This window comes from Leopardus geoffroyi, chromosome A2 (assembly GCF_018350155.1).
Source record: "Leopardus geoffroyi isolate Oge1 chromosome A2, O.geoffroyi_Oge1_pat1.0, whole genome shotgun sequence".
Lineage (NCBI taxonomy): Eukaryota > Metazoa > Chordata > Mammalia > Carnivora > Felidae > Leopardus > Leopardus geoffroyi.
In genome coordinates, this window is record NC_059331.1 from 109,752,879 (window position 1) to 109,775,098 (window position 22,220).

General features: G+C 39.9%; 2 protein-coding genes across 3 annotated transcripts in view; one reads left to right on the forward strand and one right to left on the reverse strand.

The window, feature by feature from the left end:
- The window catches only part of ANKMY2 (ankyrin repeat and MYND domain containing 2), a 38,641-nt gene extending 19,699 nt beyond the window's left edge, over positions 1–18,942 (reverse strand). Inside the window, exons 1-4 of one of the 2 annotated variants that reach the window (XM_045494994.1) lie at positions 18,622–18,942; positions 13,341–13,405; positions 6,056–6,194; positions 4,107–4,205 (exon numbers count right to left, since the gene is read on the reverse strand). In XM_045494994.1, the coding sequence (XP_045350950.1) occupies positions 4,107–4,205; positions 6,056–6,194; positions 13,341–13,405; positions 18,622–18,688 (370 nt within the window). In that variant the 5' untranslated portion in view covers positions 18,689–18,942. The remainder of the gene's footprint in view (positions 1–4,106; positions 4,206–6,055; positions 6,195–13,340; positions 13,406–18,621) is intronic. The other variant, XM_045494996.1, reaches the window with a different exon arrangement.
- Positions 18,943–19,318: 376 nt separating this feature from the next.
- Positions 19,319–22,220, forward strand: part of BZW2 (basic leucine zipper and W2 domains 2) — a 63,530-nt gene continuing 60,628 nt past the window's right edge. The window contains exon 1 of the mRNA XM_045494997.1: positions 19,319–19,415. The gene's annotated coding sequence lies outside the window, so the exon portion shown is untranslated. The remainder of the gene's footprint in view (positions 19,416–22,220) is intronic.

Consider the following 22,220-nt stretch of genomic DNA (forward strand, 5'->3'; position numbering starts at 1 on the left):
AGTAAGAATGACAAGAAAAATACAGAAATCAATGGCTTTCTCCTTATTACCCATAACCAGCTAGAAATGACAGAGTGTGGCAGTCAGTGGTAGTGGGAATTCTCCTTACAATATGGGCAATAACTACAAATTACCTAGAAGTAAATTTTAAAAGAATGGAGTTTCATTTAAAAGAAAGAACTGATCTGAGGGAATATAATGAATATTATTAAGGTACCAAAAATAAGTTCTAAAACACACACATACACAAAAATCAATGTATCAGCATACCATGCGATTGAATAGCATGTCTTATCATACAGTGGTCAATTCTCTGAAAATAATTATATAACTATTTAATAAAAGTCCAACAAGAACCAAAAAAATGGGGGGACAGAGGAAGGTATTCAAACGGGAAGACCTGAAGGGAACATGCGGTTTAAAGTCAATGTGATCAAACAATATGGTATTGATACAGAGAGTGACAAGCAGGCCTGTAGAAGAGAATATGGGGCCCAGAAATAGATACCAGTATATAAGAGAAATTAACTTACCACAAAAGTGGTATTACAATTTAGTGGGAAAATGCTGGGTGGTTTAGTAAGTGGTGCTATCACAATTAACTACATATCCAGGGGGAAATAAACTCTAAAAAATTAAATTTTGAAAGTACAAAAAAAAAAAAAAATTGAAGGGCATTTAGGAGAATCCTCAACTAACCCATATTTAAGAACTCTTCTGACAAGACAAGAACCACGGAAACTATAAAAGAAAAACCATGATTACTTAAAAATAAATTTTCTATGGCAAAAGTTCCCATAAAGTCAAAAGAAGGAAATATAACTATTTGAAATACATTTGATAGAAAAAGGGGTAGCATCCATAATACACATAAAGCTCCTCAAAACAGTAAGAAAAAGACAACCCAAAGGATAAATAAGTAATGAGTATGAGCGTCCACAGAAAAGAGAAATAGAAATGACCAACAGCAGAAAATAACTCAATTTCGTGAATAATGAGGGGAATGTAAATTTACAATATACCATCTTTTCAACTACCAGATTGGCAAAAAAGTGAAAACACCCAGTTCTGATGAAGATGTTCCTAAGAATGTGAATTGTGTGTGTGTGGCGCGTGGGGGGGCGGGTGCATCTGGGTGGCTCAGTTGGTTAAGCGTCCAACTGTGGCTCAGGTCATGATCTCGCAATTCATGAGTTCGAGCCCTGCATCAGGCTCTGGACTGACAGCTCTGAGCCTGGAGTCAGCTTCAGATTCTGTGTCTCCCTCTCTCTGCCCCACCCATGCTCGCACTCTGTCTCTGTCTGAAAAATAAACAAGCTTTAAAGAAAAAAAAAAAAAAAAAAAAAGAATGTGAATCATGGGGCACCTGGGTGGCTCAGTCAGTTAAGCGTACAAGTCTTGATTTTGGCTCAGGTCATGATCTCACAGTTTGTTCGAGCCCCACTCCGTGCTGACAGCTTGCTCAGAGCCTGGAGTCTACTTTGGATTCTGTGTCTCCTTCTCTCTCTCTGCCCCTCCCCCAAATGCACTCTATGTCTCTCAAAAATTAATAAATGTAAATTTTAAAAAATTAATTTTTTTAAATTTTTTAATAAAAAAATAAGAATGTGAACTGTTATGCCCTTTTTTAAAAGACAATCTAGACTTACACTGAAATTAAAAATACATACCCTGTGTCTCAGCCCTTTCACTTCTGAGAGTATGTGTTATAGGTATTATAGCACTGTCGTGTAAAAATATATGACCAAAGATCATTATTACATTATTTGTAGTGAAATGATTTTTAAAAACTATCAGTAGGGGAGAGCCAAATGCACTGTGGTATGTCTGAATCATATGGAATATGACATAAATTCAGTGGAAATAACTGAATTTATATCCACTGAGATGAGAGGGACTTCCATGGCATACCAGTAAGTGAAGGAAACAAGTTATAAGAAATATATTTGTAAGATAAATCTTTTTTAAAAGATAAAAATCTTTTTTAAAGATAAAAATCATTCTTAAAAGATAAAAATCATTCATATGCGTGCACATATTGACACAAACCATTCCGCTTGAGGGCAGTAAGAGGGGGTGGATGACTTTTTAAAAAGACTACCTAGGGGCGCCTGGGTGGCGCAGTCGGTTAAGCGTCCGACTTCAGCCAGGTCACGATCTCGTGGTCCGTGAGTTCGAGCCCCGCGTCAGGCTCTGGGCTGATGGCTCAGAGCCTGGAGCCTGTTTCCGATTCTGTGTCTCCCTCTCTCTCTGCCCCTCCCCCGTTCATGCTCTGTCTCTCTCTGTCCCAAAAATAAATAAACGTTGAAAAAATTAAAAAAAAAAAAAAAAAAAGACTACCTATAATGGAAAATATCGTGTAGACCAAAAGGGTTTAATTCTCGTCTGTGAGATTCAAATGGAATGCGAACAATTCTCTTATTTTAGGATGGGACTGGGGACAATTTCTACCTTAGATTTCTATGGATCTAGTGGTGTTAAGAGAAAGGAAAGTAAAAGAGCATCGTATTCATGTGTGAAAAAAGAGGCCTCTCCACTTCCAGCCCTGTGACCTGAGGAAAGTTACTGAACCTCTGTCTGCGCTCTCATTTGCTACATCGTGGACATGATGAAAACTGGGAGTTCAGCAGAACCTCATCTAACTGCTAGTCCTCAGGGCACAGATCAGAAAACTGAGTCCTGCAGAGAAGAGATGTGCACATGATCTTGTAATGAATTAGCAGCAGACGTGAACTAAAGTATGAGAACCAAGCTTCCTGGATGAGTCTTATTTCCCCTTTGTACTGACACCCTCAAAATGAGCTTAGTGGTAAGCTGGGGGCAACCAGGGAGACTCTAACTGTGGGAGATAAATATTTCTCTGAAGTTTGTACTGCAAGACCATACTTAAATCCTCCTGAAATTGAGATAAAATAAGGATATTCGCTCTCACAGAGCTGACTCAGTGACTATCTGACTTAATCACTGGTAGCTACTATTAGTGTTTTGAGATAATTTAGTAACAAAATTTAACAAAACATACAGGTATTGCCCTCTGTACGAGACTAATTTCCATGGCTTAAATGTAATTTCTCTCAAAACTTCCTTGGAAGAGGATACAAGATCCCTCTATTTGATGTATTTCTATGAAACCCTTAAGCTGTGCCTTGAAGTATATTTTCACAATGGTTGTCATTGCTATTAGCCTCCAACTGCCTGAACACATGAAGAGCCTCTGTTTCATTCACCACTGTATCCAAAGCACCTACAGTGATGCTTGGTATATAGGTTGCAAACAAAAACATTATTTGTTTAATGACTTATCAGTCCTAAAAAGTCACTTGCTGCATCCCCAATAAATCAGAGGTTGAGGTTTATATATTTGCTTGTCTATTTTTGGACTTTCCTTAACTGCTAACTCAGTGGGACTAAAACACCAATGACCAAATATTCACGCCACTCTCTTCCAAACCCCTCATATTATGTCCAGTAACAGGATTAATATACCAAGAAATACTGGGCACAACACAATAAAAGTTTGTGCTTGATGAGGATGAAAATGAAACAGCTATATATTACACTATTATTAATGCTCCTTTCTATGAAAAAACTGCATTGTTGCAATTTTTATTAGCAACAGTAACTGATGACACCTATTTAGTGCTACCCGTAAAGCTCTGGAAGTCAACATCTCATTTAATCCTTTCAATAACCAGGAACCATGTTACAATGGATAAAGTAAAGGTCAGAATAATTAAGTAACCTGCTACTGACTGGCACAGCCAGGATTTCAATTGAGGACTGTTGACTTCACAGTTCATGTTCTTGACTTTAGGTTAAACTACTTCCTTAGAGAAATAAGATACAGTCATCAAAGCATTTAACTACAACTAAAATGGCCCCACTATTCTTTGTATCTCACAAGGTGGAAATTCAAGATAGCTTGCTCATTTTCTCCAAAGGGTCACTGGACGTTTCATCAAGTTAGAAAAAACCCAGCAAAGTGTAAACATTTTGCTTTTTTAAAACTAAACATGACACTACTTGTACTCTGAGAAGCTAAGTGTTATTTCTTCACGGAGGACATTTTGGATACAACCTAATTAAAAAATGCCGTAAAAACTCACCCACAAAGGCTGCCATCTGAGCTGCTGTTCTTCCTACAGAGTTGACAACATCTGTCTCAGCACCAGCTTCCAACATTACCCACGTGATGTCTTTGTTACCTGACGTTAGAAGGGAACGTATCTGTTAATATTAAGGAAATGCCCAACTGAAAACACCTCCTTCAAATGATCTGTACCCTTTTTCCTCATTTAGTTTTAGGTTTATATCTTGTGAATATTTTCATTTTCTCTGAAATGTAAATCATAACCAGAGTAAAGAGTAAAATAATACAAAAACCCATATAGAGATTAACCTCATTTTGGGGGAAAAACATCAGGCAATACAAAGACGGTATGGAACTGAGTATCACTTTTTTTTTTTAACAGAATGTATTTTTTTACTAATAACGTATAAAGTGAAAAGAACAAAAAATATCAACAACAAAGAGTGATAAAATGAAAAATCTCCCCTTAATATCTACTACTAATCCATCCCAATCCTCACATCCACAGGCCCTGGAATAATGATACAACAGGTGACGGTCTATCATTTGCTTTTATTCTATTTGCATTCTATTGCTAATGTAATCATTACAGATATTTTGCTATTATGAACTATACTTAGTGACCAGCATTTTCCATTAATTTCTGCAGGATGGAACAGTTCCTGGAAAACACTGCAGAATCAAAGTTATGCCTATTTTAAAAGCATTTTGCCAGGCTGACTTCTAGCAGGTTGGGCAGATATGCATATGCCAAAACAGTGCAGAGAAGTCCCTATGCTGATGCTGGACATGATCACTCTTCCTTAACCTCTGCCAATACAGTGAGTGCCAAATGATCATTTATTTTTCCAACTACATTTCTTTGCTAATTGGTGAAAATATTTTATATCCTTATAGGCCAGCTCTATGTCTTTTGTTCTCTGTTCAATTTTCTGTCCAATTTTCTATTGCAGTACTTGTTTCTATATGATTTATGAGAGCTCCTGCTACATAATAATATAACCCTTTAAGATATGTAATGAATATTTTCCTCAGTTTTTCATTTGTCTTTATACATTGGTATATTCTATATTTGGAAATGTTAAGATATATATAACCAAGTTGGTCAATGTTGTCCTTTTTATATTCTATATTTTATATATCACACTTAGAAAGGCTTTCCTTCTTTTTTCCCCTCCAAGTTTTTATTTAAATTCAAGCTAGTTAACATACAGTGCAATATTAGGTTCAGGTATAGAATTTGGTGATTCATCACTTCCATACAACACCCACTGCTCATCACATCAAGGGCATTCCTTAATCCCCATTATCTATTTAAGCTATTCCCATCCCTTCTCCAGAAATGCTTTCCTCTTCCAGGATTATAAAAATATAGATTACTGTTTTTAAGGTATGAGAGTATTATATCTTCCTTTTCTTAAAAAAAAAAACAAAAACAAAAAAGAAAACAAAAAAAACAAAAAAACAAAAACACCTACAAATACAGATGACTCCACTTAATTGTAAATATTTCCCAACTGTCTTTATTCACAAATCAGAGTAAGTTTCTAACTGGATCAGCATATTTAGGACATAAATGTCAGTGAAGCAAACAGACAGCTCTAACATAGCAGCTATTTTTTCAAGAGACCAAAGAAGTTTTCATATTACTTCAACATACAAAGATACAGAACGTTAATGGAACTCACTTGAAAGAATAATGATCCAACTCCTTAACTCTACACAAAATATATTGTCCATACAATCAGCTGATTTAAATAAGCAAAGAAACATATCACCAAATTAACTATATAACATACTTTATACATTACAACCTTTCAAGAACCAATTCCCACCTTTCCTGTAAGAATTGACCTTAAACTTACTATAATAAAAAAGCATGTAATTTAAAAGTATCTATGTACTTATAAAAATTTTGCATAGGTGACTGATACTGATACATTAGAATAAATTCTAAAACGTCACCAGAAAGTGCAGCAAACATGAGGGCTGTGTATCCATGTTCATGCTGATGACAATTTACATCAGCTCCATGTCGCAGAAGTAATCTGCACATATCAAGTTTTCCTTTATATGCAGCGTGCATTAGAGGAGTCATTCCATTCTGTAACAAAAAGGGAAAAAGTATTAATTATATTTTTTTTACCTTTTCTCCTATGAACAACTCCTGAAATTAAACTAAAAACATAAAAGAAACATGAATTAATAAACTCATAAAGTACTTTTATGTTGACTTTCTCACTTGGATCTTTCATAAACTACTGAGGAAAAATAAGAGTTTTGTTATCTGATAATTTTTTATTAGCAAATAGTTTCAAAGAAGATTTGCTCAACCTCACATAACCAGTAAAATGACCAGGGAGGCACGAGAACCTAGATCATCAGGGTTCGCATCTCTACCACACATACTTAGCTACTGGAGAAACAAATGAACTAACGGATACAAATGCATAAACATGAAAACAAAAACATCTCAAACAATCAGAATGCCTATCAATGAGAAAGCTGAATAAAGCATGTTGTATCCACTTGTAAATCATAACCACAAAAAGAGTAATCGTGAACCTCTTGACTGAATGCATCTGTATCTAACGAATTGGAGAAATTTCCACGAATTACTGCCATTGAGAAAAACAAGATGCAGGAAATGTATATTATAATAGTATCATTTTTAAATTTTTTTTTTTTCAACGTTTATTTATTTTTGGGACAGAGAGAGACAGAGCATGAACGGGGGAGGGGCAGAGAGGGAGACACAGAATTGGAAACAGGCTCCAGGCTCTGAGCCATCAGCCCAGAGCCTGACGCGGGGCTTGAACTCACGGGCTGCGAGATCGTGACCTGGCTGAAGTCGGACGCTTAACCGACTGCGCCACCCAGGCGCCCCAATAGTATCATTTTTAAAATGATACCCCAAACCACATTTACATTTTGATTCTATATATGATTTGATCATATATACAATATAAATATCAAGAAATGATTGGTCATATTCACACTACATTGTTTAGTCTGCATGTTTTGTGCATATCCAGTGAAACATCCAACCTTATTTGTTCCCTGAGTATCTGATGCTACGTGGTAGATAAATGAGCAAGGTGTTCTCTAAGTGGATTTTCAAAGCAAACCAGGAAAAACTCTTTAAGTGCTGGAATTTCAAAGTTGTTTTGGATGAAGACTTCTCTAAAATATAGAATCTGGGGGCACCTGGGTGGCTCAGTCGGTTAAGCGTCTGACTTCGGCTCAGGTCATGATCTCATGGTTCGTGGGTTTGAGCCCCGCATCGGGCTCTGTGCTGACAGCTCAGAGCCTGGAGCCTGTTTCAGTTTCTGTGTCTCCTTCTCTCTCTCTGCCCCTCCCCCACTCACACTCTGTCTCCCTCTGTCTCGAAAATAAATAAACATTAAAATGTAGAATCTGTTACTGTAGTAAATCTTAGAATGTCAACATAATTTGAATTGTTCTTTATGAGTCCACACTATGATTATGAACACAAGCCATCAATATTCTAGAAGTGTTACTGATATAAGAATTATACGAAGGCTGAGACCTTTCAAGGGGCTGTACAAGAGACATCTTAGTAGGAGTAGCCAATGTTTCTTGAGAACAATAAAAAACTGGTAAGATTATAATGTTAAGACTCCCTTTGTTGGGAGTATCTACAAGGGCGAGGTATTTAAAGGTTGGGAGTGGTTCGGGTAGGCATGGGTAATCAGGATCTCACTACACAGAGGCAGCTCTAAGAAAGTGGGGATGAATTATATGGTTATTACTTTTTGAATAAGACAAAAATGCATTCAAAGCAAGACTAGGGTGGTAGCCCCGTAGGATGCTATAACCTAGACATAAGAAGCTAGGTGCAGCCTGGGGGAAAAGAAGGACACAGTACAGGCAGGTAGGCGATTTATCACACAGCAATCCCATTGTATAAGTAAAGGTTATAAGTCTGACACCGCAGAACTGTCCTATACATTTAAAATAAATAAATACATAACCCTAAAGCAGCTTTCAACACAGTGTGAAAAGATGTTTCAGAACAAAGGAGATGTGCAAAGTTTTTGAATCTTACATTGCAATTGCAAAGTGTCTTCACTTTTTTTATGTCTGCTTGTGTTTTAACTGTCCTCTCTGTTGATCACTTCTGTCCATTTACCTGACTGCCTTCCTGTTTCCTGATACTCCTTTTCTGCTGTCTCTCTCTCTCTCTTTCTCTCTCTCCCTTTTAATTTTTCTTTATTTTTGCTCTTTCTTATTTATCATTGGTCTTCGTAACAGGGATTGGTTTTCAGAACTAATCAATGAGAGCTTTTTTTCAAAGAGGTAATGAGCAAACCCAAACATATCATTTGCTGTGCATTCTCTGAACCTGTTATCCTTGTCATGTCTATAATACAGCGTAACCTTTTCCTGTATCAAATTTCAGTGCTGGCCTGGATGACCCTAGGTAAGAGAAGCCAAACATGTTACGTGATAATTTATACTAAGCTTTTCTTTCTTTTACTAAGGGTTACAATAACTTAGAACAAAAAATTATAAACTTTGAATGCAATGATTACTACGTATTATCTTTACTGAGTGCTTAATATACGTCAGACACAGATTTATGCACTGTGGATAGCAATGAACAAATTCCATGCTCCTCCAGTCTAAGTCCCTGACATTCAAATTTTAGTTGAGGTGATAAGGCAGGGGTAATACAAACGCTACAGGGAAAGAACATTGAGTAAGAGGGAAACAGAATGCCAGAGAGAAAGAGATTATTCTTTTTAAATAAAAGGACAGTTAAGAAATGTCCCTCTAAGAAGGTGGCATTTGAACAAAACCTTCCTGAGGGAGTGAAGACACAAAGAATTTAAATAACTAGGGCAAGACTGCTCCAGGTAAAGGGAATGCAAGTCAGAACTTTGAGAGCCAAGAGTATTGCCTTCAAGGAACATCGAGGAGGCCTAATCTGTCTGCAGTTTGCTCACAGAATCTTCAGGAATCTCCTTGTCCTGATTCTCATGCTTCTAGGGTTTTACCATTAAATATGAAAGTGTGTCTAATGTTTTAACATTAAGCAGGATGCTACTGTTTGGGGAAGGTTTCCACAAATCTTTTATCAAGTTACCAAAAAAACCTATTCTATCCTAATCTGTTAAGAGCTTTTACCATCAATGGACACTAAATGTTATCAAAGGTATTATAGCATCTGTTGAGATAATCATAGGTGATTCTCTTTTATTCTGTAATATAATGGATAATATTGAAAGATTCTCTTAAGTTGAACCATCCTATCACTTTTGGAGAAAACTTACTTGGTTATTATTTAATTATTATTTTGACATACTACTGGATCAATTTGCTAGTATCTTAGAGTTTTTGTATCTGAGTTATAAACTGAATTGGGCCCAAGGTTTTCTTGGTCTTTTTCCTATTTTGGCATCAGTGTTACACTAGTCTTATCAAATGAGTTGGTTATCTTCCCATCTTTTTATGAACTAACTGCAATCTGTGTAAAATGAGAAGTCCTTGAACATTTTGTAAAGCATACTCAGGTTTGCAGCTTTAGGAAGTGGTTGGCATTTAAATATATTTACACAAATTTTCCTTAATTATTCTAGTTTTTCTACTTTTATATGAGATGAATATATTCATTTTTCTTTTTCTTTTTTTTTTTTTTTTTAAATTTTTTTTTTTCAACGTTTATTTATTTTTGGGACAGAGAGAGACAGAGCATGAACGGGGGAGGGGCAGAGAGAGAGGGAGACACAGAATCAGAAACAGGCTCCAGGCTCTGAGCCATCAGCCCAGAGCCCGACGCGGGGCTCGAACTCACGGACCGCAAGATCGTGACCTGGCTGAAGTCGGACGCTTAACCGACTGCGCCACCCAGGCGCCCCTCATTTTTATTTTTCTATAAAGTTACTGTTATATGGGTTTTCATATATATTGGCTTCAACACAAAAACTTATGAAAATTTCCTTTATAACTGCAGTTATACTCTCTCTTACTTTCTTGGTACTTATATACATCATTTTCTGGCTCATACTTTCCAGACTGTGTCTAATATTTTGTTCTTATGCTGAGAACTTTGTTTTTTTTCTATCCTTTTTAAACAGCTTTATTGAGATACATAATTCACATACCATAAAATTCACCATTTAATACATACAATCAAATAGTTTTCAGTATATTTGCAGGGTTGTGCAAGGATCACCACAATCAATTTTAGGATATTTTTATTTCCCCCACAAGGAACCACCTACCCATTATCAGGGACCCCCCCCCACCACCACCACCACCACCTTCCTACCCAGCCCTAGGCAACCACTGATTTACTTTCTGTCCCTATGGATTTGCTTATTTTGGACAGCTCCTACAAATGGAATCATAATATTTAGTATTCTGTGACGGGCTTCTTTGACTTGGCAAATGTTTTCAAGGTTCCTCCATGTTGTAGCATTTACCATTCCTTCACTCCTTTTTATGAAGGACTTTTCCACTGTACGGATATACTACATTTTGTTTATCTGCTCATCAGCTGATGGACATTTGGGTTGTTTCTAACTTTGGCTATTAAGAATAATGCTGCTATAAACATTCATGAGCAAGTTTTTGTGTTGACATATGCTTTATTTTTCTTAGGAAAATACACCTAGGATTGCTGGACCATATGAAAACTCTATGTTTAATCAAGGGAGGAACGGTCAACCTGTTTTCTAGACTGTCTGTGCCATTTACCCACCAACAATCAATGAGGATTCCCATTTCTTCACAACCTGACCAATGCTTATTATTATTTATCTTTTTTATTATAGCCATCCCAGAAGGTGTCCCATGGTATCTCACTGCAGTTTTGATTTGCAGTTCCCTGGCAGCTCATACTGAGCATTTTTTCATGTGCACATTGGTCATTTGAGTATCTTTTAGAACAATATCTATTTAGATCCTTTGTCCAGTTTTTAATAGTGTTATTTGTCTTTTTTACTGTTGAGTTGTAGGAGTTCATAATAGCTTCTAGTTACAATTCCCTTATCAGATAGGATTTGTAGAACCATTCTGTGGGATTATCTTCTCACTGTTTAATGGTATACCTTGAAGCACAAACATTTTTATTTTAATTTTTTTCTTTTGTTGCTTGTGCCTGATGGCTTTTTTAAATGTTTATTTCTATTTTAATTCATTCATTCACTGCTTTTATTCTGAGTATACTCTAACCTTTTAAAACAATTTTTAGCTGAAAGCTCAGAATACCACACAAGTTGAAAGTACAATAAATGCTGCAAAATAATAATAATAATAATAATAATAATAATAGCAATGATGATAAATGTGACAAATGCAAATTTTCCCTGAATATCACTTTGGCCACATACCACAGCTTTTGATAAATAGTAGCTTTTGATAAATGTTCTCAGTTTTAAGTAGTAGACAATTCCTACTTCTATTTCTTCTTTTTTTTTATTTTATTTATTTTTTTTTTAATTTTTTTTTTCAACGTTTTATTTTTATTTTTGGGACAGAGAGAGACAGAGCATGAACGGGGGAGGGACAGAGAGAGAGGGAGACACAGAATCGGAAACAGGCTCCAGGCTCTGAGCCATCAGCCCAGAGCCTGACGCGGGGCTCGAACTCCCGGACCGCGAGATCGTGACCTGGCTGAAGTCGGACGCTTAACCGACTGCGCCACCCAGGCGCCCCTCTATTTCTTCTTTTAACCAAGAACTACTGAGAGTTAAAATTAATTTTTCAAGTTGCTTTATTATTCAGATCATATTTTTGTTTATTTGTAATGTCTACTACTGCATTAGGTAAACTTCTTTGAAATTAGCTAAAATTTCCTTTATAAGATAGTGTAACACAGACTAATTTTTATCAATGTTCCAGGTAAAAGAAAATGTACTATTGTTTTTTTTATCTTAGTACACTGTCAATTAGTTATCCAAATTTTCTGTTCCCTGTATTACTTCTTTTCTACTTAATCTAGTGGTTTGTCAAAGTGTTTTGGCAGTTTTACAAATTGCTCCTTTGAATTCTATCTTTTTCTCTATGAATCTCAAAGTCATAAGCTTTTAAGTGAACACCTAAGGCTAGCATGTTCTTGGTGGCTTACTAATTTAATCTATGAGAGTCTTCATCTTTTTAAAAATTTTTAAAATTTATTCCTTGAAACTTTAATTCGTCTGACATTAATTTTGCCACCTATGTCTGGGGAAAGGATCAATAAAACCCCTTCCCCTTCTGCACGAGCAAGTGATGTAAACTTTCCAGCACTAGAACCACACTGAATAATCAAGTAGCCACTAGCCACCCATGGCTAATGGCTGGTATCAGACAGCTCAGAACAGACATCGCCTTCATTGCAGAAAGTTATTTTGGAAAGCAACTATACTAGAAAGTTGAGGTTAGGTTCAGTTAACTTTCCCTACAAGTAGAATCGCTGTATCAAAAGTATGTACGTTTAAAAATGGCAAATAGGGGCGCCTGGGTGGCTCAGTTGGTTGGGCGTCTGACTTCGGCTCAGGTCATGATCTGGCGGTCTGTGAGTTCGAGCCCCATGTCGGGCTCTGTGCTAACAGCTCAGAGCCTGGAGCCTGTTTCGGATTCTGTGTCCCCCTCTCTCTCTGACCCTCCCCCATTCATGCTCTGTCTCTCTCTGTCTCAAAAATAAATAAACGTTAAAAAAAAATAAAAAAATAAAAAAAATAAAAAAATAAAAATAAAAATGGCACATATTCTAAAATGTTCTCCAGAATGTGATGCCAATTTATACCTAATCCATTAGTATGTAAAAAGTCCAATGTTTCCCACACTTTACAAGAAATAATATGATTTGGTTTCATTTGGACTTATTTGATTATTAATAAAATTAAACATGTTTTTACATGCTTATTTGTATTTTGTAAACTGCCTGCTTACACTTGGTTTAGAGATCAGTATAAGTTAATCACAAATGCTAGATAAGAACTCCTACTACTGTATTTTATATATTATCCATTCTCATAGAAAATAAAACACTTTATTCAGCTTTTTAAATTTTACCTAACCTCAGGCGCCTGGGTGGCTCAGTTGGTTAAGCGTCTGACTTTGGTTCAAGTCACGATCTCCAGGTCTGTGAGTTCGAGTCTGGCGTCGGGCTCTGTGCTGACAGCTCGGAGCCTGGAGCCTGCTTTGGATTCTGTGTCTCCCTCTCTCTTTGCACCTCCTCCACTCATACTTTGTTTCTCTCTCAAAAATAAATAAACATTAAAAAAAATTTAAATTTTACCTCATCCAAACAGTTGACACGGACATTCTTGCTGGCTAACAGTGTTCCTGCTTCTTGAACAGTACCTTTAAAAAAAGAAAAAAAGAAAAGACTGAAGAAGAAAATGTAAACTAAAGTTATTTATCATTATAACAGAAAAAATCTAACACCACGGAAACAAATTTTAAACGGTTATGTGTAAAACTAAAACTAGTCTGGTTAGATTGTTAAGAAACAAAGCATCAACACATAGTATTTTTCCCACAAAGTAATTACCCAGAACAGAGTTATAGTAACTAAAATAGCCTCATCTTGTTTTTACTTCCACTGACCTTAGAGTATATTAAATTGGCCATATTTTCTTTTTGGCAGTGATACAGTAACCACAAAGCATAAATAAGACTCTTAATACTGAAATCTTAAAGGGCATCTAGTCCAGCCCACCATCTAAAGCTTAAATTCCAGTCAATGTAATAATTGGAGTTCAAAATACAGTCAGTATTTATATTCTCTGTCATCACTAGGCCCTGTGAATTGATGGCAACATACTTATAATAGAATTCTTGGTTTAGAAATGCTTAAGTAAACATATCTTTAAAGCCTGGTTCCATATAAAAGTGCTTTTTGGTTAATAATCAGGCTCTCATACTGAAAGTCCTCTAACTTAAACCTGAAGGTTAGTCCTTTGTACATTTGGAAATAAGCCATAATTGGGCCACAACTGTCAGGTTTTTCCAGTCTTCTGTAAGGCATACTGACAGAAGCAAGTAGTTGCAAGAGAGAATGTTGCTATTATCATCATTAATAACAGTCAGCCACTCGTTCTGCCAAAAAATTTCTGGTTTGACAGGGACGAGACAAATGAAATTGAATGTTCTCAGGAAGAAAGGTTGAGATAAGCCTCTCCTCCAGAAAGGACATAAAAGGAGAATCCCACAATGAGGAGTTATTTCTGTCTTTTAACTGAAAATTACAGTTCAAGAAGATGCTAAATTCTGCTAGTTTTCCAGAGTTAAATGTGGAATGCAGAATAAAGATCAGCCTGCTTCCTTCTCCCTGACCTGCTCTGCAGGCAGGTCATCTGGTTGTCTGACACCAACAGGGGACAGGCAGAGAAATGTCTCTTAGATCGACAGAGAAATAGCTCTGCTGGGGAAATGTGTCAGGCGAATGATCTACAAGTCTCTGGATTACAACAGCAGCTACCTCGTAAACAGTGCATTTTTCCCACCCTGGACTCCATCTGAGGACAGTTAGTACTACTGGATGAGGGGCTACAGAATGAATGAGGAAGGCCTTCAAGCATGTGAGCAAGTTCTACATGGGACATTAGCCATACCTGGGCTTCTCATCAGAGACTTTCTGTCACATCTTTAGAAAGGAATTAAACCACAACAAAACTCCGGCACCCTAATTTCACTTAAGAAAGATGCTTCAATTGATTTCCATTAGCCAGTGAAAAATAATTGAAATTATTTTCCATCTGATCAGGAGATGTTTGCTCAGTAAATGGAGAGCACAATAGGGACTGTGAGCCTGTCAAAGCATGCTACATGTTAGGGGGAACCTGGGGATTACAGCTCACGTGAGAGAACGGTCAATAATTGTATAAAATGCTTAGCCCAGTGGCCAACAATCTAAGTTATATCTGCCCTGTCAGTGAGAAATTTAAAATAAGTAAATAAAAGATGAGGTATACACACACATATCACTGAGTACCAGTTAGCCTTCTGAAATGCAAGGAATGGGATGGAAAATTTTTTTCAAACTGTTTGGGCTTCCAGATTTTGGAAAATAGATGAGCAAAATACCCCAAGAGGAAAACCTTGTGATGATTTCTAATTTGATCTTCCTTACTTAATAACATCAGCAGGAAAATATAGAAGGTCTGGAATATACTTTAAATATGCACCATTGATTGTTCTTTCATTATACTTCAATATCGTTGGTGAAATACACCTTATTGTCCAAGACTATTACATAACCCCTTTTATGCAAACAGTGAAAAAAAAAAAAAAAAGTAGTAAATACATTCCTTTCTTGTTAAGTACCAAACAAGATAAGTGATTGAAGATCTTCTGGTTTATACCCTTAAAGGAAGATTTTATTTATTTTGAAATAGTGCTTCCTCAGTGCTTAACAAAAAAGATATCAGAACTTAGAAAAACGGGCCAATCTACACCTAATATAAGCCCATTAAATGTGCTTCTGTGATTTCAATTTTCTCTTCTTCAAAGTTGTAAAATGGATGCCATCATTAACTGAAATATATAAATGGTATATACCAAACAGCTTCCCGGTTTTATCTGGAACTTCTTCTGGGTGTTCTAATAAATAGGTAACCTGTAAATGACCTACCAAGTGAATTCACTTGAAGAAGAAATTGTTCTAAAGGTGTCCAGAAGCAACGCGCAGTACTCTCTGGATTTTAAGTCTCACTTGCAGTCTGCTCAACTTCTAGAGGGCAGTGACAGGCCTAAAAGGGATACTCAAAAATGTGCTGAGTTTATTTGAGATTGGCCAACATGGCAGGTCACACTTGGCTGAAAATTTATTGTCAGTTCCAAGTACTAGTGCTGACTAATCTAGTACTTCTCCAGGTTGAGAAATGTATCAAAGGGAAAACATAGACAAAAGCAAAAACCTTAAGAACGCTACCAACCCACTTAAGAAAAAAATGATTCTTATGAGTACAAACATAAACTTTGTTTATGAACTCTATTCAACTATAAACCAAAAGTTATTTCTCAAATTAAATGCACACAAAACTATGGAATCAGTAACATTTAAAACTAAAATTAATTTAACTTGACAGATGATAATGTTTTGTTGAAATTAAATTGTCTCTAGAAGTGAATATGGTAAGGACTGCTGTGGTATTGGTATCATTTTTTGTTTGGTCTGTTTTCAACTCCAGCGTACTTCTAGGACTATGGGCCAAATGATCTCTCTGTTCTGTCACTTATTTCCTGTGTGACACTGGGCAACTCACCCAACTTGTCGATTCATTTACGGTAATAACAGACAACACAAACAGCATTTTAAATGCTTTACAGATGCTAACTCGTTGCATTCTTCTAGCAATGTTGTGGGGTAGGTACCATGTAGAACTAGAAGCTCAGAAAAAGCAATGTGTCCAAGGCCACATCACCAGCAAATGTTTGTGGTAGGATTCCTAGCTCGGTGGATCAGTCAGTTAAGCGTTGGACTTCTTTCGGCTCAGGTCATGATCTTGCAGTTTGTGAGTTCAAGCCCCAGGTCTGGCTCTGTGCTGACAGCTCAGCGCCTGGAGCCTGCTTGGGATTCTGTGTCTCTGCCTCTCTCTCTGCCCCTCCCCAACTCACACACTCTTGTGTGTGTGTGTGTGTGTGTGTGTGTCTCAAAAATAAACAAAAAATAACAGTTCCTAGCTCATCAAGATTAAATAGATCGATACTTGTAAAGTGCTAAGAATTACGCTAGCTCATACCAACATTCAATAAAGGCTGACTATAGTTGGTATTTTCTCATATCTCCCATTATTTTTCTTTGAGAGTACAGAGATGTCCCATGGACCTTCCCTTGATAAGAAGGCGTCACAGACTAAGTCCATCTCAGTTATTCTCATGGGTTGGGCCAATGAAATTCGTGAACCACATTGTCTGTGAACCAATGCAACTTGATGCACCATTTGGGCCCAGAAACATCACAGCGCTAACCAGACTAAACTTAATTAGTTCTCTTTCATACCACCTTTAAAATAAAAACTGGTGTACACCTAGGAATATGTTCCAAGGATTCCACCTCCTCCCCACCCCCCCCCCGACCCGCCCCTTCCAGAAACCCACCTTACAAAACTGTTCATTTGTTTACACTTTTGAAAAACTGATAGCTCTGACTGTTTAAAAGCAGAATGTGCATCCCTGGTGGATTTTGAGTGGATCCTGGTTCCTTTTGCCTACCAAAGTACCTGGCACACAGCTGGGGCTTACATGTTTGCTGACTGGAATCCCAGAGCCTCAGGAAAAACAGAAAGAGTGCAGTGTCAAAAAGGTCGGCCAGTACCATGCAGAAGAAACAATAAAAGCAGCAACTACACGACCCACAGTTCTAGGCAAAGAACTCTTGGCATGAGGAATGTAGATGTGACTGACTTGAAATTGTTGACATCAGATGAGGTGGGATCCGTTCATCAGCACCTGTTGGGTTCAAATCCGATTTTTCTTTTACATTTAGACTGCCTTGTCAGCATGAAAAATAAATCTGCCATGGTCTCTGGGGGATCCAGATTTGACCCTGGCTGCTTAACAGAAACAAGACTGGACACTGGGAAGCCTTTATGCTGTCGTAAGTGGCCTCTCTGCCATTCCAGGTCAGATGTGGCTATCTCACTCTTGAGCTTCAATCAACCACATTAACTATGTCCGCAGTCCCATGCATCTCCATCCCGGAGCCGTGACCCTGCAGGAGAAGCCACGTAGTCACACTCTTGTCACCTGCCGGGTAACGGAACTCAGCAGGGAGCTCCTCTGGGGCGTCCACTCGGGGACTGAGGGCTTCAGGCTCGTCCCCGCGGCCTGCATCTCCCGCCCCAGCACCCGGAGCGGCGGAAGTGGGACAGGCGTTGGGGGAGTGGAAGGGAAAGCACAGAAGAACTCGCTGAGAAGATCCATGCTGTGCTAAGTGCGCCGACGGCCGTGGACGCCTAGGCAACCTCTTCGCTTCCCTGCGGGTTCCTGCGGGGGCCGGGAGCTTCTGGAAGGAAGCCGGGGAGGCCAGGATGTTGAACCCTCAATGAAGCGATTTACCGACCTACTTCTGTGCCCTTATAAAGAACCCTTCTTAGGAGCTCCCTCCACCCCCCAGGCGGGGGCGGGGACAGCTAAAGGATCCAGATCTTTCGGCCTCCGGAAGTCGAAACGGCCCTTTAGACACCCTTCTAAGAACCTGAGGCCACTGTTGCCCGGACTGACGGTGGTCAAAATCACCTTGAGAGTTTTGAAGAATGTGCATCCAGGGACCCACACACCAAGGTCGCTCATTACAACGTGAGCTGGGGCCTGGAAACGTGTATGTTTCCAAAAGCTGATTTGGGAGACGGACCTCTGCAACCTCAGCTCGAGTCCCAGCAGTGCTTCCCGCTCCGCTCCTCTCCGCCCACGCAACCGGTCCGAGACCATCGAGAGAAACGCTATTTCCCGGTGCGAGGCGGCCAACCTCGCTGAAAAGCAGCGGAGGGTCAGTCCGGCCAGGGGCGCCTCCAGGGCTCCGCCACGCCCCCAAACCAGGCAGGCAGCGCCCGGTCGCAGCCCAGCACCCATACCTTTCCCGATGACTTCCAGCAGCTCCTTTTCCTCCTGGGTCAGCTCGCCTTTCGTTATATGAACCATTGCTCCCGCCAGCTTGAAGATGATTCTGTTTCTTTGAAAGTATTAAGAAGAAACGATATGTGTGCGCGCGTTAGGAACGCCAGCCGCACTGGGACAGCTCGAAACCAAGGACCCCGAATAGCCAACCACGGAAGCGTTCGAATTCTCTCCTCCCTCCCACCGGCGGGCGAGCGGCGGGCGAGCAGCGGGCGAGCTCGGGCGAGCCGAGCGGTCGGTCGCTGCTTGCCCAGCGACAGTCACCGCCCCCTGCGCGTCATTGGCCGGGCCGGGAGGAGGAGCTACAGGAGGCAGCAGCGAGAGGCTCCCATTGGAGCAGCCGGGCCAGGAAAAACCCAACGGAGAATTTCAGAGGGGGAGATTAAACTCCTCTTCCACGTTCCCCACCCCCATACTGCCGCCATGTTCACATATTTAGACATACGCAACATTTAAATTCTCTTTCCAGATGATCTTTGTCCGGCCGCGGCTGCTCGGGGCGTACAGACCTCCCTGTCTGTCTCCGTAAGCCCCCACCATTTCCCCGGGAGTGGTGCAGCCCGGGCCGGGGGCGGGCTGGGAGGCGGGGCGGCGCGGGAGGCGGGGCTGCGCCGGGCTCCGTGGGTCGATGTCAATGTGTCTGTCCTTCACTCCTCCATTGTCTGCCGCCGCCACTGCCGCGGGTGCCACTGCCGCTGCCGGGATCGCCGCAGCCTGCAGCCTCGCGCGTCGCCGCTACCTCCTCGGACAGGTGAGAAGCAACCCGGGTGGGACACGGGAAGCCGGGAGGGCTGCGGGAACCGCGGGCGCCGCCCCGCCGGGGGGCTTCCATCCGGGCCGGAGCTGGCGGGGAGGAAGCATGTGCCTGCTGGGGCGGCTTCCTGCCCCCCGGTGGGCAAGCCTGCCCTCCGCCCGACTGCCATCGCATATATCGCATATCCGCACCCGGGACTGAAGATTCGCCGCTCGCCCTATTTGGCCGCGCCGGGAGACCCTGGGACAGGGAGCCGGCGGGGGCGGGCCACGCGGTGAGAAGCGGTGGGTGCTTACGGTCTCGTGCGTGGCACGGCCAGATGCGGCTCCCCAGAGGCCGGCGCTGGGGCTTTGGGCTAGGGGCGGGATGGCGAGGAGAGCTCCCCAGGACGCGCGAGGGGAACGCATCGTGAGAATAGTGTCTGAAGAAGATAGTTCTCTTCTGGCAAGCCTTAACACCCTCCCCCCTACCCCCCCGCCCCCCAACACACACACTACTTGTCATCTCCTCTGGCCTCTGTGGAAGCTGTGGAAGAAAACCGGATCTGATCGCCCTGTGGTGCCTGTTCAGGATGTTTGGAAGCAATTTACACTTAAACTAATACTTCGTTTATGAGAGACGGCCTGGGGGAAGGGGGGAAGGAAGGGCCTCCGCTCTGCCAGAGTTCCCAGTCTTTGTAACTCTGATCTTGAGATTTATGGAAATAGAGAGGGGAGGGGAAGGGGGCGGAGATTAAATTGGTGTTGCTGCCTATATATAGCCTTAGATTAGCCTCTTAATCCAACCTTCATTCAACTGTAATATGTTGCCTCGAGCTTTGAGCTACCACCGTAGGTAGCTAGGGGGTAAATAGAAGTGTGTACCACCTCCTGTGGCTCAGAAGCAAGACTTGCTTGCTAATTCGAAGTCAGTCATTCCTCCAGGGCGCGCATCCGTAACATATTTATGGCATCATTGAAAGCTTCTTTTAGAAATTAGTGTTTACGTGTCACTGTTGTTTCTCTGCGGACTAGTATTGATGTTTCTTCCTAGACCCATCTGCTTCGAAGAGAAATATTTGAATAATTATCTAGACCTTTTTTGTTAAGCATCCCTACCACCGCGCTTTCTCCCCACAGTGCCATATATGAAATGAAATTCATTTTCCTCTGGCCATATGCCTTTGATCTTTTTCTTTTTCTTTTTTTTTATATTTTATTTTATTTTATTTTATTTTATTTTATTTATTTTGAAGCATTCACTAACACTTCTGAAATCCTGGAAGATGTTCATCATTATTTCTTGCATTTAACAAAATCTTTTCTAAACTCCAGCTGTTTTCTTTTTAAGGCTTCATCTTTGCATGCTGGGGCAGATCTGAGCCCTAACATCTCACATGAAAATACTTTGAAATTATTCATCTCAGGGTATAACAAAGAAACTGTTGTTTGATGATGCTTTAATAATGATGTGGCTGTTCAAACAACAAGTAGTAAGGCTTTTGAGAGTGACCAATCTTTTGTAACACTTAAAATGCTGTTACTGCCACAGTTACAATTTATTTAGAACATAGTATCATGCAGAAGAAACCCACAAACCTAAGAAAATGCTTGCAGAGGAGCCTCCCCCAACTGGTGACAACATCTTACAGTGGATGTGTGTCCAGAATTGGGTACTTCATTGCCAGTATTTCCATCTCTTATGCCAAATTGGGGCCATGGTTACTTGAAGGTCACACCTGTTTGTCTCCCTGAAGTTGTCAGTTCCTCAAGGATAACAACTTATTACCTATTTTTTGGTGTTTTATGGCATCTGATTGGTATTCAGGCCTCTGAATACATGACTTCAGTAAATTTAGAGTCAATGCCATTTAAAGACAAAAACTAACATCTACCAAGAAATACAGATAAATAATATGTTGTTTAAGTTCCTAGAAACAGATAATGTAATGGATAGCGTTCATTGGATGGATTACATTAATCATTTTGTACAGAATAAATATTTAATGTAGGAATAAGATTAGCTAATGAGCACACCTTAAACTAGATCTAGGAACTTTTTTTGTACTAAGAAAGTGTTCATGTCAAACAAGTTTCATTAATAATAAAACAGTGACCACCCACTTAGGGAGTATTTAGTTTGTTTCAGATATTCTAGCAGATGCTTTGTATAGGATTATCTTAACTATTGTTACAGTGACCCAGGAACTAGCCAGTATTATCTGTATTCGGCAGATGAGAGGACAGAAACTAGAAGAACTTAATTAATTTGCCCACGGCCCCACAGTTAGGGAGTGCCAGAGCCAGAACTGGAACCCAGATCTGTCTCCAGAACTTTTTTTCCTACTATTTTCTGCCTATGTGGCTGGCAGTAAGGGGAAGGGGGAAATTATACATTCTTTCAACTAGCTAGTAGATAACAGATTCATGTAGTTCAGTATACCAAAGTAGAAGTCTCCTTCCTACCTCTTTTCCTAGTCCTTTCTTCATGACCTATAACCATTGGTATCTGTTTCTCTCATATCCTCACTGAAATATTTTATACGTTTGTAACTTACATATATATTCCCACTTTTGACAGAAATTGGAGCATACAATACACTGTTCCACACTGCATAATAAAGTTTGCATGATGCTTTGGTCTCTCTTCTGTTTCTTTCATCACCGTTTTAAAAATAATGTTTTCTAAAATGTCTGATATTTTGGGGTCTCCTCCTCTCTTTTCTGTTAGTGCCACCCTAGACCTCTCCTGGCCTGTCCACAGTGGATTGCTACGTAGCCTGCTTCTCTCTCCCCTCGCTCCATCCAGCTAGTAGTTCAAGGC